The 14,776-nt window shown below is 42.1% G+C and overlaps 1 protein-coding gene across 1 annotated transcript in view; it reads right to left on the reverse strand.

Moving 5' to 3' along the window:
* CDH4 (cadherin 4) overlaps window positions 1-14,776 on the reverse strand; it is a gene marked incomplete at its 5' end in the record, with an annotated part of 297,707 nt that overhangs the window by 65,452 nt on the left and 217,479 nt on the right. The window contains one exon of the mRNA XM_063296981.1: window positions 1,225-1,362. Within this exon, the coding sequence (XP_063153051.1) occupies window positions 1,225-1,362 (138 nt within the window). The remainder of the gene's footprint in view (window positions 1-1,224; window positions 1,363-14,776) is intronic.

The raw sequence follows: 14,776 nt of genomic DNA on the forward strand, positions 1-14,776 counted from the left end.
GGACTGATTTTCTTCATCTGTAGAAATTGTAAGGGTCAAAATAAGTGCCTTGAGGTTGGCATCTATTTTACTCTATAAATCTCCCCTGATGGGCCAGTAATATTAGCTCTTCTGTACACTTCTGTGACGTTATTATATCAGCCACTTTGTCACCTGGGGAGGCCAGGAAAATTAAAGTGCTGCCAAAAAGTCGCCCATCTGTGTTACAGCCTGGAGGTTTCCAAACTTTGTCAGTTCCCATTGGTTTTATTCAGGAAGGCTTCCATACCCATGTGGCACTAGATCATTACTGTCTCCCACAACAGCTGTTTCACATTTCCAAATCCCCTACATTCCTAGAATTTTTCTATTTTATAACCATATTTCTGGAATAGAACCAGTTTTGCCCAACTCTAGCATTCTCCCATTCGGAAGTGACTAGGGCGTGGGTGACTGTGACAAGGGCATGTTGGTCCAGAATGGGCATAGCAACAGTTCCACTGTGCAAACAGTTCCAGTCTGCAAACCCAGAATGTGGGTTATTCCAGTGACTGTTATTTGTGCTAGGCCAACACCCATCCATTGAGTAATGTCTCTGACACTATGCGTACCATGTGATCCTGATGCCCATAAGGGCAGGGCATTTGCACTTAAAGCTCTTGGGTGCTATCATTTCTGAAAACGTCCATGCCCTCTGCACACGCTCAACTGGCTCCAGTTCTGACTTGCGCCTCGAAGTAGGCAGTCGGAGCAACAACCAAAGACCACGTTGATTCTCCCAAATCAGTGCAATGCAAAGTAAAGCTAACCCTCTCTACAGCTGTGTGCTTTGCTTTGGTCTGGCATTTTAATAACTTGCGCTAACAAGTTTCAGCCATTCACACAAATAGTGCAAAAGAGAAGATCAAAGGTGATAGTGATGTATTCTGTGAAAACACCCCGAGAGGAAGAACCAGCTCTTGTCACAGAGAGGCAAAGGCTGTGATTTTTTGGCACTCCCCCCACTGCTCCTGCCATTTTTCAGTGCCTCAGAACAAAGTGGTAGCCAGATAGCTGTGTTTTGTCATGAATCATTTCTCACATCCCCTCTCCATTTTTATTTGCTGAAAGTCTTTGTTACTCAGTTATCTGTCAAGTTCTCCCTATCTGCCAAGCCAGCAAACAGAGACAAGCCGTATCAAATGTCCATGAATTACAAACATGTTGTGTGTCCATAGATCATTGCGTTGATGTATTGATACTTACGGTGCTGCCAGTGAATTCGGGTGGGTTGTCGTTCACATCTGTCACCATAATGATTGCAGTTGCTGTGTTCGAGAGACCGTAGTTAAGGTTTCCTTCCATATCTGTGGCCTGAACGATGACTGTGTACTGCTGAACTTTCTGGAAACAAAAGAGCAAAAGGGACAAGAATACACAATGTAAAAAAGTATTTTATTCTTTCCCTTCCTAACTGCAACGCGGTTGAGAACTATTCCTGCTGCAAGGAAAATTCTTAGGAACAATCTTTCTTTTGCAATGTTGTTCTTTCCCAAACTGGTGTCCTCTAGATGTATTGGGATTAGAGTTCCCTCCATTCCAAGTCATCATGGCCTTAAAAGAACAGTAAAACAATCCCCTTCTATTATAAACAATGGGAGGGAATTTTGGTAAGCCCAAGGCTTGGCCTGAGAAATAGCCACGAAGACTTACATGGAAGATAGGGATCAGGACTCCGGTAGCACCTTTTCTGACTGTCAGCCCTTTAAGGTAGACCAGACTAGAAAAACAATTCAATGTAGGTCAGTACTACTTTTATTGTAAAGCTATAGCAGCAGAATCTTGAAGGGGACGCGGTGGCTCAGCGGCTTAATGACGCTGCAGTCTGCCGGCCAGAAATGGTTGACGCTCCAACGGTTTCAGCCCAGCTCCGCATGACGGAAGTGAGTTTCCATCATTTCGTCCCTAGCTGCTGCCCACCTAGCAGTTCGAAAGCATACCGTCTGCGAGTAGATAAATAGGTACACCCATTTCGGTGGGGGAAAATGTTGGCAGCGCTCTGCGTGGGAGCAGGGACTGGTGCTGGATCTGCCTGGACGCGAACGGCGGAGGATCGGTGGAGAAAAAGCCCCGGATGAGCCGACTTCCCTAGGAATGCTGCTGGCCAGCTGCTGCGAAGCTAGCTCGCCCCCTTGTGGTACACCGGTGCAACAAAGAACTAGCAACTATCGGCACCAGCACGTCTACTGTGTGTAAAAACATTGTAGACCCCCTGGCATTGTATGCCATATGCTAAATAAATAAATAAACAGAATCTTGCAAGTCTGAATGTGCTTCCCTTCCCTCTCTTTATCTCCATGAGAACCAGGAAGGGGCTTGACTGAGATGTTTACTCATGTCACATTCTTGCCCTGGACTCAGATTTCTTTTATCTGACTGTTGCCTTGGTAGCAGTCCATCCTCCTGTTCTTCAAGGCCATTCCTGCTCTCCTCTGCACTAACTGAATTTTTTTTAAAAAAAAATAAAACGACACATTTAGATTTTATTTTAAAAATAAAATGATCAATAAAATTTGTTAGTCGGGAAAGGTGCTACCAAATTCCTGATTTTTTGCCACCATAGACTAACACAGCTCTCCTACAATGAAAGCTAGGGGGGATTTATCTCTCTCCTCTGTTTGTCAAAATCAAATATAGCAAAAATTGATCTGTTTTAATCAAGGGATCTGCAAACTGTTCAGCCAGTGGGAATATTTGCAGTGCTGAACCTCTTGAGCTGTTACAACCTCTTGAGGTCTTGCTTATTCATAAAATAAAAATCTAAAATAGTTCTTCTGGGTCAAACTAAAGCCACCATTTTATTTCTCACAGTGAGCAACCAGCTGATTCTGCAAGCAGGGGCTGGAGACACATATTCAAGTAGTATTTAAAGGCATAAAGCCTCCAACTGTATATGATATTGAGTCTTCAAGACCGATAGACTTCAATGGATGGGTCCTCCATGAATTTATTCAATCCCCCTTTGAAGCCATCCAGGTTGGAGGTCACTGCCCCATATCATGGCAATGAATTCCACAGTTTAAAAAACAGCTGCTCCAGTGACGAGACGCAGAAAAAAAAGTTAGTTGGAGCCTGGAGGCTGACAAGTACAAGAGTTGAGAGCACGTTGATGACCATCACGTTGGGTGTCCCAGCTTTAATCCACTGGGACAATTCTATATTCTTATCATCAGTCTTCCGATGCAATAAGAAGAAAGCACTGAAAAGATCTGAGTATTGAGGGGAGAGCCACTACAATCAGCTGTAATCATTTCAGGAGCTCAGGACATAGTCCCAAAAGAGGAAGCAATGCTGTATTCATTTCTGGCCAACCATTCTTATCCACCATGGCTGATAAGCTAACGGAGTCTATCCTGGTTAGTAACTAGAAGGAAGACCACCAGAGAATACTAAAGCTACAGATGAGAATGGGAAATATATTAATCAATTTATCCTGAAAGAAGGCAATGGCAAATCACTTCCCTACCTCTATAAAGATCAGTCTGTGAAAACAAGAGGAGTCAAGCTTGACTTAAAAGAGATTTTACCATTTTTGTCCTCTTGGCATCACAGAACCAAGAGATCAAGCATTTCTTCTCATTTACACTTGGCAATTTTCTGTTCCATTTTCTTTGCAGCATGACCTCTAAAAAGCAGCCACTAGGTACAGAGGTCATCACTTAGATATTTATCACTTGGAATAACCTGGGACTTCCAGGGCCGTTGACTGCTCTGGTCTTGCTGTCTTGCCTCTAGCGAGGGCACTGCAAAGGCAGTTGTAGTCTCTTTGTCAAAAGTAACTTGGAAACTGGCGGTGCTGTTTTGCAAATTGCAATCTGAACCTAACGTTCAGCTGCAAAGGAAGGTCATCCTAGGCTACAGAAATCTCTCACCAGAGGAAGTGCATTTAACATGGCAAAACCTTACAACATCTTAGAACACTTGCTAAAGGAAGCTGCTTGAAGACTGCTGTACCAAATTGCCCAGGAGTCAGCCCCATTTAATTCCACAGGAATTACCCCTGACCCAGAAATGTGTAAGAACTTCTTGCTAGTTGCACTGGATTCACTTTGGTAACCCACTGATCCACTGACTTTGCTCTTTTGGAATCTGCTCTTCCAGGTAGGTGTCGAGAGAGGGGGAAAAAAAAAATCAGTGGGAGACCCAAGGTAAGAAATAGGAAAATCTCACAGTGAGTTTGTAAAATGTTTAGAACGTCAGTCTCTTGTCTCTTTTTATTTATTTATTTATTTGTTTGTTTGTTTGTTTTTCAAACTTTGCCACTGCCCATCTCCCCCCAGAAGAGGGACTTTTCCATAACATGCTTGACTTAATTACAAACCTAGCAGCTGCATTTGCAAAACATGATTAGTTTTAACCTAGTTTAGGCTGGGCTTTTTTTTTTTTGATAGCTTAGCTTAGCATCTTGTGTCAACTCAGCCAATTTAGTTAATTTATGATACAACAGGTAGTGCAAATCCAGAAAAGTCACCAGGAAAAGAGAGTTGTGGGAACACAGTCTTTCAGGCATTGTTCTCTTTTTAAAAGTAAATCCAGATACTTCATAGAAAATTCTCTTGTTAACAGATTTTCATTTATAGGTAGTCCTCACTTACCAACCACAATTGGGACCAGCAACTCCATCAGTAAGTGATGCGGTTGTTAAATGAAACATCATGTGACTGTGCCAGACTTACAATGTCAGTTCCACTGTGGTCATTAAGCAAATCACCAACTGTCATTAAGCATGACATCATGTGACCATGACTTGTTACTTCCTGCCAGCTTCCCCATTGACTTTGCTTGTTGGAAGCTGGCTGTGAAGCTTGCAAATGGTGATCACATGACTGCAAGATGCCATGACCATCACAAATGTGTGCTGGTTGCAAAGCACCGGAATGGTGATCACATGACCACGGGGATGCTATGACAGCTGCCAGTTCGAGGACGGATCATAAAGCTACTTTTTCAGTGCTGTTGTGACTTCAAAAGGTTGCTGAACGAGGCAGTCAGTTAAGTGAGGACTACTTGTATTTGCCTTGGTAGCTGCCTAGTCCTGGGAGGGGAAGGCTCTGCATATCTTAATATGGGAAGCTGTCAGAACACAAAAACTTATCACCCCTAAAAATAGAGAAAGTGGAGGAGATGGCTCTTAGAGTTACATTGGGCAGCAGTGATATAGGAAGAGGCTGGAGGCAGAAGATTGCTTTACTTATGGAGAAGGCATCCTTTCATACAGTCTGGGAGAAAGCTATGGTAAACCACTCCTGCATTTAACCAAGAAAACTACATGGACAGACAATATAAAGCGATTGATTATTGGACTCTGAAGATGCAGGATAAACTGTATTGATGCTTTTGAATTTTGGTGCTGAAGAAGCTCCTGGGAATATCATGGATAGCCAAGAAAACAAACCAATGGATCATCAAACAAATCAACTAGAGACACAAATGACCAGGCTCAGCTTAGCCTGCTTGGATACATTATGCAAAGACCCAGCTTTCTGGAGAAGTCCATAATGCTGGGAAAGGTGGAAGGAAAGAGACGAAGAGGATCACCAGCAGCAGGGTGGATGGACTCAGTTATGGTGACAATGGGTGCACCACCGGAAGGCCAGAAGGACTAGGTTGGAAACAGACTGTCTTGCAGAACATCTGTCTACATGGTCACTAAGAGCCAACCCTGACTTGATGGCATATAATCAATGGTTACCTAAAGGAATTCTCTCCTTGCACCAATTGAGTTCTCTCCACTTCTCTTTGTTATGTACCAGTTTCATGCTTGGCGGCAGCAGAAGATACCTAGTTCCCTGCTTCAAAGCACATATAATATATGCTAAGACCAAATCAACTTAAGTGTTGCATGTCCATCCAAAAGAGAGACTGAAAAAGTTTTGACACTGAAAGGAACTGGGATGAAGCTGAGAGATGAATGATAAATGTAGAAAACAGTGTTAGTTTACTAAGGAAGCAGTAATAAAAAGTATTAATTTGGGCAAAACCTGAAACACGAAAGGAAGACGGATTCATTCCTGAAAGGTTAAGCACTGCATAACCCAATACTCAGTCTACTAAGAATAATTCCTGACAATCAATAGCTTAATGAGATTGGAAATATTTTATGGCTTTTGCAGAAAGAGGTGATGATGTAAAACATGCAAATGGCCCCCCAAAACACCAATTATGGAGAAACAATGTTTTTAAAATGTGGAGTCCCTTGCATATCCAGATTTTTGCAGTTCAATTATGATGGCCCTATGTTAAGAGTTTAGGAGCCCGCCATCTATTGATGAGATTACTGTATTCCACTAAAATTAGGGGTTTAGTGTAATTTTATCCCAGGGAGATCAGGTAGTCCCCGCTTAACAACCATTTGTTTAGCGATGGTTCAGGTTTACAACAGTGCTGAAAAAAACAACTTACGACTGATCCTCAAACTTAGGACCGTCATGGCATCCCCGCAGTCACATGATCATGATTTGGGTGCTTGGCAACTGTTCGCATTTATGACCATCGCAGTGTCCTATGGTCATGTGATCGCCATTTTCCACCTTCCAGGCTGGCTTCTGGCAAGCAAAATCACAGGGAACCACGTGATTTGCTTAATGACCATGTGGTTTGCTTAACGACCACTGCAAAAAAGTCATAAAATTGGGTCGGATTTGCTTAATGACCACTTTGCTTAGCAACCAAAATTCCAGTTCCAATTGTGGTTGTTAAGTGAGGACTACCTGTATGTGAGGCCAAAATAAAACAAGGAACAACCTATGTGTTTATTTGGAGTGTTAAATGTATCCCTGAAAAGTCAGAGGATATCCTAATTGGGAGAAGCAATAAAAAATAAGAGGGGGGGTTAAAATATTAGTCATCAAATGCCACTGTATGTGAAAATCTAAAGCTTGGATTCATAACACAGCAATTTTAAATAAACCATTCCAGTTATTTCTAATTAAATCACCACTGAGGCATGTCCCAATATATGAGAAAACTACGCTAGAGGCTCCCCTTCAACCTTTTCATGCTTTAAACTGATGATTGAGTCATTCAGAAAATTGCCATTTCAATGTGTCTTTGTGATTAGTCACAGCAGTTTCATGGGAAACAGAAGTCCTTCCTTCTGCTGCCCTATGGTGCCAGTAGCTGCACTCTGAGTTAACTGAGGAACAACTCTCTTTTTAAGAGAGCAGGCTTAACCTCTGAACTGATACGCAGTAGATTCCCGGGAAATATATTCTGCTGATATTCCATGGAATATATGCTTGATTTTGTTCACCTTTTCAAATCCATGCATCAACAAGAAATTGTCATTTCCATTTTGCGAAGTTGAGAAGAGTCTGTACAGTACAAAAATTCATGAAACCAATATCTAAATTAGGGAAGAACGTTTGGGAGAAACATGTTTGTTGTTGTTTATTCGTTTAGTCGCTTCCGACTCTTCGTGACTTCATGGACCAGCCCACGCCAGAGCTTCCTGTCGGTCGTCAACACCCCCAGCTCCCCCAGGGACGAGTCCGTCACCTCTAGAATATCATCCATCCATCTTGCCCTTGGTCGGCCCCTCTTCCTTTTGCCTTCCACTCTCCCTAGCATCAGCATCTTCTCCAGGGTGTCCTGTCTTCTCATTATGTGGCCAAAGTATTTCAGTTTTCCCTTTAATATCATTCCCTCAAGTGAGCAGTCTGGCTTGATTTCCTGGAGGATGGACTGGTTGGATCTTCTTGCAGTCCAAGGCACTCTCAGAATTTTCCTCCAACACCACAGTTCAAAAGCATCGATCTTCCTTCGCTCAGCCTTCCTTATGGTCCAGCTCTCGCAGCCATATGTTACTACAGGGAACACCATTGCTTTAACTATGCGGGCCTTTGTTGTCAGTGTGATGTCTCTGCTCTTAACTATTTTATCGAGATTTGTCATTGCTCTTCTTCCAAGGATTAAGCGTCTTCTGATTTCCTGACTGCAGTCAGCATCTGCAGTAATCTTTGCACCTAGGAATACAAAGTCTTTCACTGCTTCTACATTTTCTCCCTCTATTTGCCAGTTATCAATCAAGCTGGTTGCCATAATCTTGGTTTTTTTGAGGTTTAGCTGCAAACCAGCTTTTGCACTTTCTTCTTTCACCTTCATCATAAGGCTCCTCAGTTCCTCTTCACTTTCAGCCATCAAAGTGGTATCATCTGCATATCTGAGATTGTTAATGTTTCTTCCAGAGATTTTAACTCCAGCCTTGGATTCCTCAAGGCCAGCTTGTCGCATGATGTGTTCTGCATACAAGTTGAATAGGTAGGGTGAGAGTATACAGCCCTGCCGTACTCCTTTCCCAATCTTAAACCAGTCTGTTGTTCCGTGGTCTGTTCTTACTGTTGCTACTTGGTCGTTATACAGATTCTTCAGGAGGCATACAAGATGACTTGGTATCCCCATACCACTAAGAACTTGCCACAATTTGTTATGGTCCACACAGTCAAAGGCTTTAGAATAGTCAATAAAACAGAAATAGATGTTTTTCTGAAACTCCCTGGCTTTTTCCATTATCCAGCGGATATTGGCAATTTGGTCTCTAGTTCCTCTGCCTTTTCTAAACCCAGCTTGTACGTCTGGCAATTCTCGCTCCATGAACTGCTGAAGTCTACCTTGCAGGATCTTGAGCATTACCTTACTGGCATGTGAAATGAGTGCCACTGTTCGATAGTTTGAACATTCTTTAGTGTTTCCCTTTTTTGGTATGGGGATATAAGTTGATTTTTTCCACTCTGATGGCCATTCTTGTGTTTTCCAAATTTGCTGGCATATAGCATGCATTACCTTGACAGCATCATCTTGCAAGATTTTGAACAGCTCAGCTGGGATGCCGTCGTCTCCTGCTGCCTTGTTATTAGCAATGCTTCTTAAGGCCCACTCAACCTCACTCTTCAGGATGTCTGGCTCTAGCTCACTGACCAAACCGTCAAAGCTATCCCCGATATTGTTATCCTTCCTATACAAGTCTTCTGTATATTCTTGCCACCTTTTCTTGATCTCTTCTTCTTCTGTTAGGTCCTTGCCATCTTTGTTTTGGATCATACCCATTTTGGCCTGGAATTTACCTCCAATGTTTCTAATTTTCTGGAAGAGGTCTCTTGTCCTTCCTATTCTATTGTCTTCTTCCACTTCCGCGCATTGCTTGTTTAAAAATAATTCCTTATCTCTTCTGGCTAACCTCTGGAATTTTGCATTTAATTGGGCATATCTCCCCCTATCACTGTTGCCTTTTGCTTTCCTTCTTTCTTGGGCTACTTCTAGTGTCTCAGCAGTCAGCCATTTTGCCTTCTTGGTTTTCTCTTTCTTTGGGATGTATTTTGTTGCCGCCTCCTGAACAATGCTGCCAACTTCTGTCCAGAGTTCTTCCGGGACCCTATCTACTAAGTCCAGTCCCTTAAATCTATTCTTCACCTCCACTGCATATTCCTTAGGAATATTAGTGAGCTCATATCTAGCTGATCTGTGGGTCTTCCCTAATCTCTTTAGTCTGATCCTAAATTGTGCAAGAAGAAGTTCGTGATCTGAACTACAGTCAGCTCCAGGCCTTGTTTTTACCGACTGTACAGATGTCCGCCACCTTTGGCTGCAAAGGATGTAATCAATCTGATTTCGGTGTTGTCCATCTGGTGAAGTCCATGTATAAAGCCGTCTCTTAGGTTGTTGGAAGAGAGTGTTTGTTATGCAGAGTGAGTTGTCTTGGCAAAATTCTATCAGCCTATGTCCTGCTTCATTTTGTTCTCCCAGGCCATACTTACCTGTAATTCCAGGTGTCATTTGACTGCCCACCTTAGCATTCCAGTCTCCTGTGATGAAAATAACATCTCTTTTAGGCGTGTTGTCCAGTAGGTGCTGCAGATCCTCATAGAACTGCTCTACTTCAGCTTCTTCAGCATTTGTGGTTGGGGCGTATATTTGGATCACTGTGATGTTAGATGGCTTGCCCTGAATTCGAATTGAGATCATTCTATCATTTTTTGGGTTGTATCCAAGCACTGCTTTAGCCACTTTACTATTAATTATGAAGGCTACTCCATTTCTTCTGTGGTCCTCTTGTCCGCAGTAGTAGATCTGGTGGTCATTTGATGTGAAGTGGCCCATTCCAGTCCATTTCAGTTCACTGACGCCCAGAATGTCTATCTTTAATCTTGACATCTCACCAATAACCACATCCAATTTGCCCTGGCTCATAGATCTTACATTCCAGGTTCCGATGGTGTGTTGATCCTTAGAACATCGGATTCGCCGTTCACCACCAGCACCGTCGGCCGCTAGCCGTCCTTTCGGCTTTGAGCTAGCTGCGTCATCACGTCTGGGGCTAGTTGAGCTCATCCTCTGTTCCTCCCCAGTAGCATTTTGACCATCTTCCGACCTGGGGGTCTCATCTTCCGATGGTATACCGACATATCTCTGGTTGTACTGATCCATTTAGTTTTCACGGCAAGAATACTGAGGTGGGTTGCCATTACCTTCCCCAGGGATCGCATTTAGTCTGACCTCTCTGTCATGACCTTCCCGTCTTGGGTGGCCCTTCACGGTTTAGCTCATGGCATCATTGAGGTGCTCAAGCTCCAGCACCACGACAAGGTAACGATCCTTTGCTGAAGGGAGAAACATGTACTTTGGGCAAAATCACAAACAAAAATTGGAGGGTCTGGAGAAGATGCACCAAAATGGTGTTCATATTAGTGCAAACTTAAAAACGAAAACAAAAACTCAGTTCTGACAAAGTTGAGATTCACAAAATAAGAAGCTGAAATTCACCGGCTGTCTCAGTCTTAGCGGGCAAACAAATGGCAGGAACGTTGCTTTGTCAGCACAAGAGACTCACTTTGTATGGGGAGGCACTTATTTCATGAATTCTACTTTTACAGCCTGATCTTTGGGTATGCTGCATCCCATACCTTTGTGGGGTATGATGCTCTAAAGCCGTGCACCTTTGGTCCACAAGATTCAAAGTAAGGTCCAGAAAAACCCAAACTCCTCTCTCTGTCTGTTTTAGAATCCAGTCAAGTGCTAGCTTGAGCAGGAATTATAAAAAGGCTGTCTTTCTATAGTTCACACATTATTGTAAGGAATATTTCTTATATTCTGAGGTCCATGAAATCTTTGCATTTTGAACTCTTCCCTGAGAGGCCTAATAATTTTTGCAATGCTCCATCCATCCATCCATCCATCCATCCATCCATCCATCCCCATCCATATTTGATATTAAAATAATCCACCTGATTTGCATTTTGTGATTTCTTCTAAAAGTACTTCCCACCCACCCCCAAAACCCCACCACCCAGATATTCAATAGGTGACAGGTCCCCCTCTCATAGAAATTTACATTGGCTCTTACGGCCACAAGTCTGACTCTTAAACAATATTTTAACACAATTCGATAGTTATTTAAGAGGTACGTGTAAGCTTCGATAAAATAAATAAGTAAATGGGTGCTTTGAATACCCTTCTGCAGCTCTGATTTCTTCTGTTCAATACGTAACTGGAGCAATCTGAATTTCACAAGAAATCAATTCAGTTTTCACAGCTGATATGTACTCTCCAATCTTGCCTGCGGAAATTTCATGTGAAAATTCACGGGGCTTGCAATGAAACGCTGGAGAATGTACAAGGATAAACCAAGGCTATGCCAAAAACCCAGCTCATTCAGCCCATCTCTCTATTGTGGGGTTTCCTGACTACCCCATAGCCCCAATGTGCTCCTAATGGGGACTAGAGGCCTCAGAATGTGGAGACACTACAGCATTGTTTTTCAAACTTGGCAACTTTAAAATGTGTGGAATTCGACTCCCAGAATTTCCCAGCCACCCAGAATTCTGGGAGTTGAAGTCCACACTTCTTAAAGTTGCCAAGTTTGAAAAACACTGCTCTACGGCATGGATTCGGTTTCTTCTCTTAAGATGGGTGGGCAAAGCCAAAGCTTGTCCCTCTTAGCCATATGAATCTGTGTAATCTCCTTTTAAGTTTCCAAACTTCATGGCCATTGCTTCATTGTATGGAGATTATATTTTCAGTCTGGAGATTTTAGAGACCCATTTCTTTTTATCAGCCCCAGATTGCCCATCATATCATCAGTATGCCCCACTCAGCTTCATTAGATGAGTCATGGTTCTAGTACTATAAGAAATTGAGAAACATCTTGATCATGTTCCCCTTTACTGACCTTTTTTCGATGCTAAAAAGTCCAAAACACTGTAACCTTTAATCCAAAAGGAGTTACTACAACCCCTTAATCATTTTGATTGCCTTTCTCTCCACTTTTCTCAGCAAAGCACTATCCTTTCTGAGGTGCAATCAGAATTGTATAGTCTATCCAAAGTGTGATTCTATGAAGGCATTACAATTTTGATACGTTTAATTACAATTCCATCCCAAACAATCCCCCACATGGAATTTGTGTCTTTTTATGGCAGTCAGACATATATGATATTTTCATTTCCTTTTCTTGGGGACTTGCCACCATCTTATAATGCATCAGAATAGGCACTACAAAACATTTTCTCCTAGGTCACCAGTTTTGATCTTCTGGAATAATTTCCGCAACATGCGTTTCATAGCTGGTTTTATCTCTGGCATGTTTGTACTTGTGCAGCAGGCTGTACTCCTGAGATACTGGGCTGAATTTCTTATGCACTCACAGATGTGCTCCTATCTGCAATCGTGAAAGCTTGGAAGGTATGATCTTTCCCTTTACTGATACCTTCCCAGCAAAGGGAAAGGCATACATACCCATACAGATTCTCTCTTACACACGAAGACACACATTCACCCATGCATATATACAGAAACACCAATAACGGGTTTTCTCTGCTATCACTTCCCCAAATAGCTCATCCCCACAACATGCAACAGAATTATAGACAGAAGATGGGCTGTGCATTCCATCAAAGAGACAAGAGAAGGAAATGGTCACTAGGTGCAGATTCATTAGTCAATTGTTTAGCAGGTTGCAGTGCATTTGGAGAAAGGGACCTTCTTAAGGATAATATACTGATAAACTGTCATCTTAGGGCAGACAGGGAGATCCAGATCTTTGAGTATCCTTGAGTGTGTGGGGCCAAATTACTTGATCCCTCCCTCCCATTTTTGTATTTTGGGATTTAAGGAGCTACAAAGCTAATCCAATCCACATTTTAAAAGCCATTAAATTACACACACTCCTGTCAATATTAGGCCAATTTTCTCAGTTTTGCAGTGATTAAGGGGAAATATTTGGCCCCAAATCAGGACAGTTTTCTATTTTTGAAGGGGAAGGTTTGGTCCCACTTACTCCTGTGACAACAAGACATGCAATCCTTAGAGGAGATAAATACAGATACAGATACAGATATACACAGACACACACACAGACACACACTAATGCAGAGATGTATAATCCCTGGACAGAAAAATAAAATATTGAAAATTTGATGTCCTAAAGAATCTATGGAAGAGAAATTGTCAGACTTACAGCAATAAATATCAGCTCTCCAGAAATTCAACCCTGAATTCAGTAAAAGTTGAAAGCTAGGTATGTTGCTTTAGAAAGACAAGAATAATCTGCCTTCTGCAGAAAACAGGAATCACACCAAATGTGTGTGTTTGTATGTGACACACACACACACACACACAGACACAGACACAACAGCTCCAAGTTTAAAGCCTTGGGCATTTTCCGTCTGCTTTTGAGAGTTTATGGACTTTTGGCCATTCTTTCCATAGCCTTGAGAGTTGGAAATATCTGTACCGTGTTTACATAACAGCTATTTCTGGCCTGAGAATCATTGATTCCTGCTTCACCAGCCTCAACCCTTACCCTCTTCTAGATACCAGAAACTATTCAAGTATTTTTTATTTTTCTGAGATTGTTTAGATGTAGTCATTTTCACAGCAAGGGACAAGAGCATCTGAACTACGTTGGGAAATCTAACTAAACTCATAATTAGTGTGCTTTAATCCCTTGAGTTTGCCCTGCTTTCCCTGTTTGCTATATTAATTTGCAACTTTTCAATAACCTCAGCAAGTGCAAAAACAGAGGTTCTGATCATATCTAAGGTTAATAGTAAAAGGGTGTCCTGTCTTACCAGATACTTGGTGCAGACTATAAGACACAATGGGTGGTGGGAAAGTCCAAATCATTTGTTTGTTTGATGAAAGTGGATAATATTACCTTTGAGCCACAATAAAAGATAAAGGGATGGTGGGCAGGGATGGGGAGGAACTGGATAAGGAACTGCTAGACCGAACTATGAAAAAATAATCGTTAAAACTCAAAGGATTTTCATGTGCCTCAATAGTGCCTTTAAATTCATCTCATTCTTCAAAGTTGTTTCAGTTTGGGATTTCAGTGGAAAAAATACAGATTTGTATTTTTTCCACTGAAATCCCAAATTTGGTGAGCCCACAAATGCTCAAGGAAAAATGGATGAAAGTGAGAACTTGGCCTGATTTAATATTAGAGGTCTAAGGAGGGATGCAATGAAATATTTTTTTTAAATGGGATCTTTTAAAAAAGGCTTACAAAGTAGTCCTGATCCTTTCGATTCCCCCCCCCCCCGAATACCCTTTGCAGCTGTTAGAGCCTTCACAGACTCTATTAAGAGTCTGCACAGTCTCATCAAGACTGATAAATTCCTACATTTCCTAGCCCAATTCATGTGCCAAATCACTTGTACAATTAGGCTTACAGGAAGAGGGAGCAGGTCCAGACATTCTAAATCTTGCAGGGCATTCTCCAAGACTAGAATAGCTTCTTTACAAGGGAAGACCACAGGGCTTG

Source organism: Candoia aspera, chromosome 3, assembly GCF_035149785.1.
Source record: "Candoia aspera isolate rCanAsp1 chromosome 3, rCanAsp1.hap2, whole genome shotgun sequence".
NCBI classification, from domain to species: Eukaryota; Metazoa; Chordata; class Lepidosauria; order Squamata; family Boidae; genus Candoia; species Candoia aspera.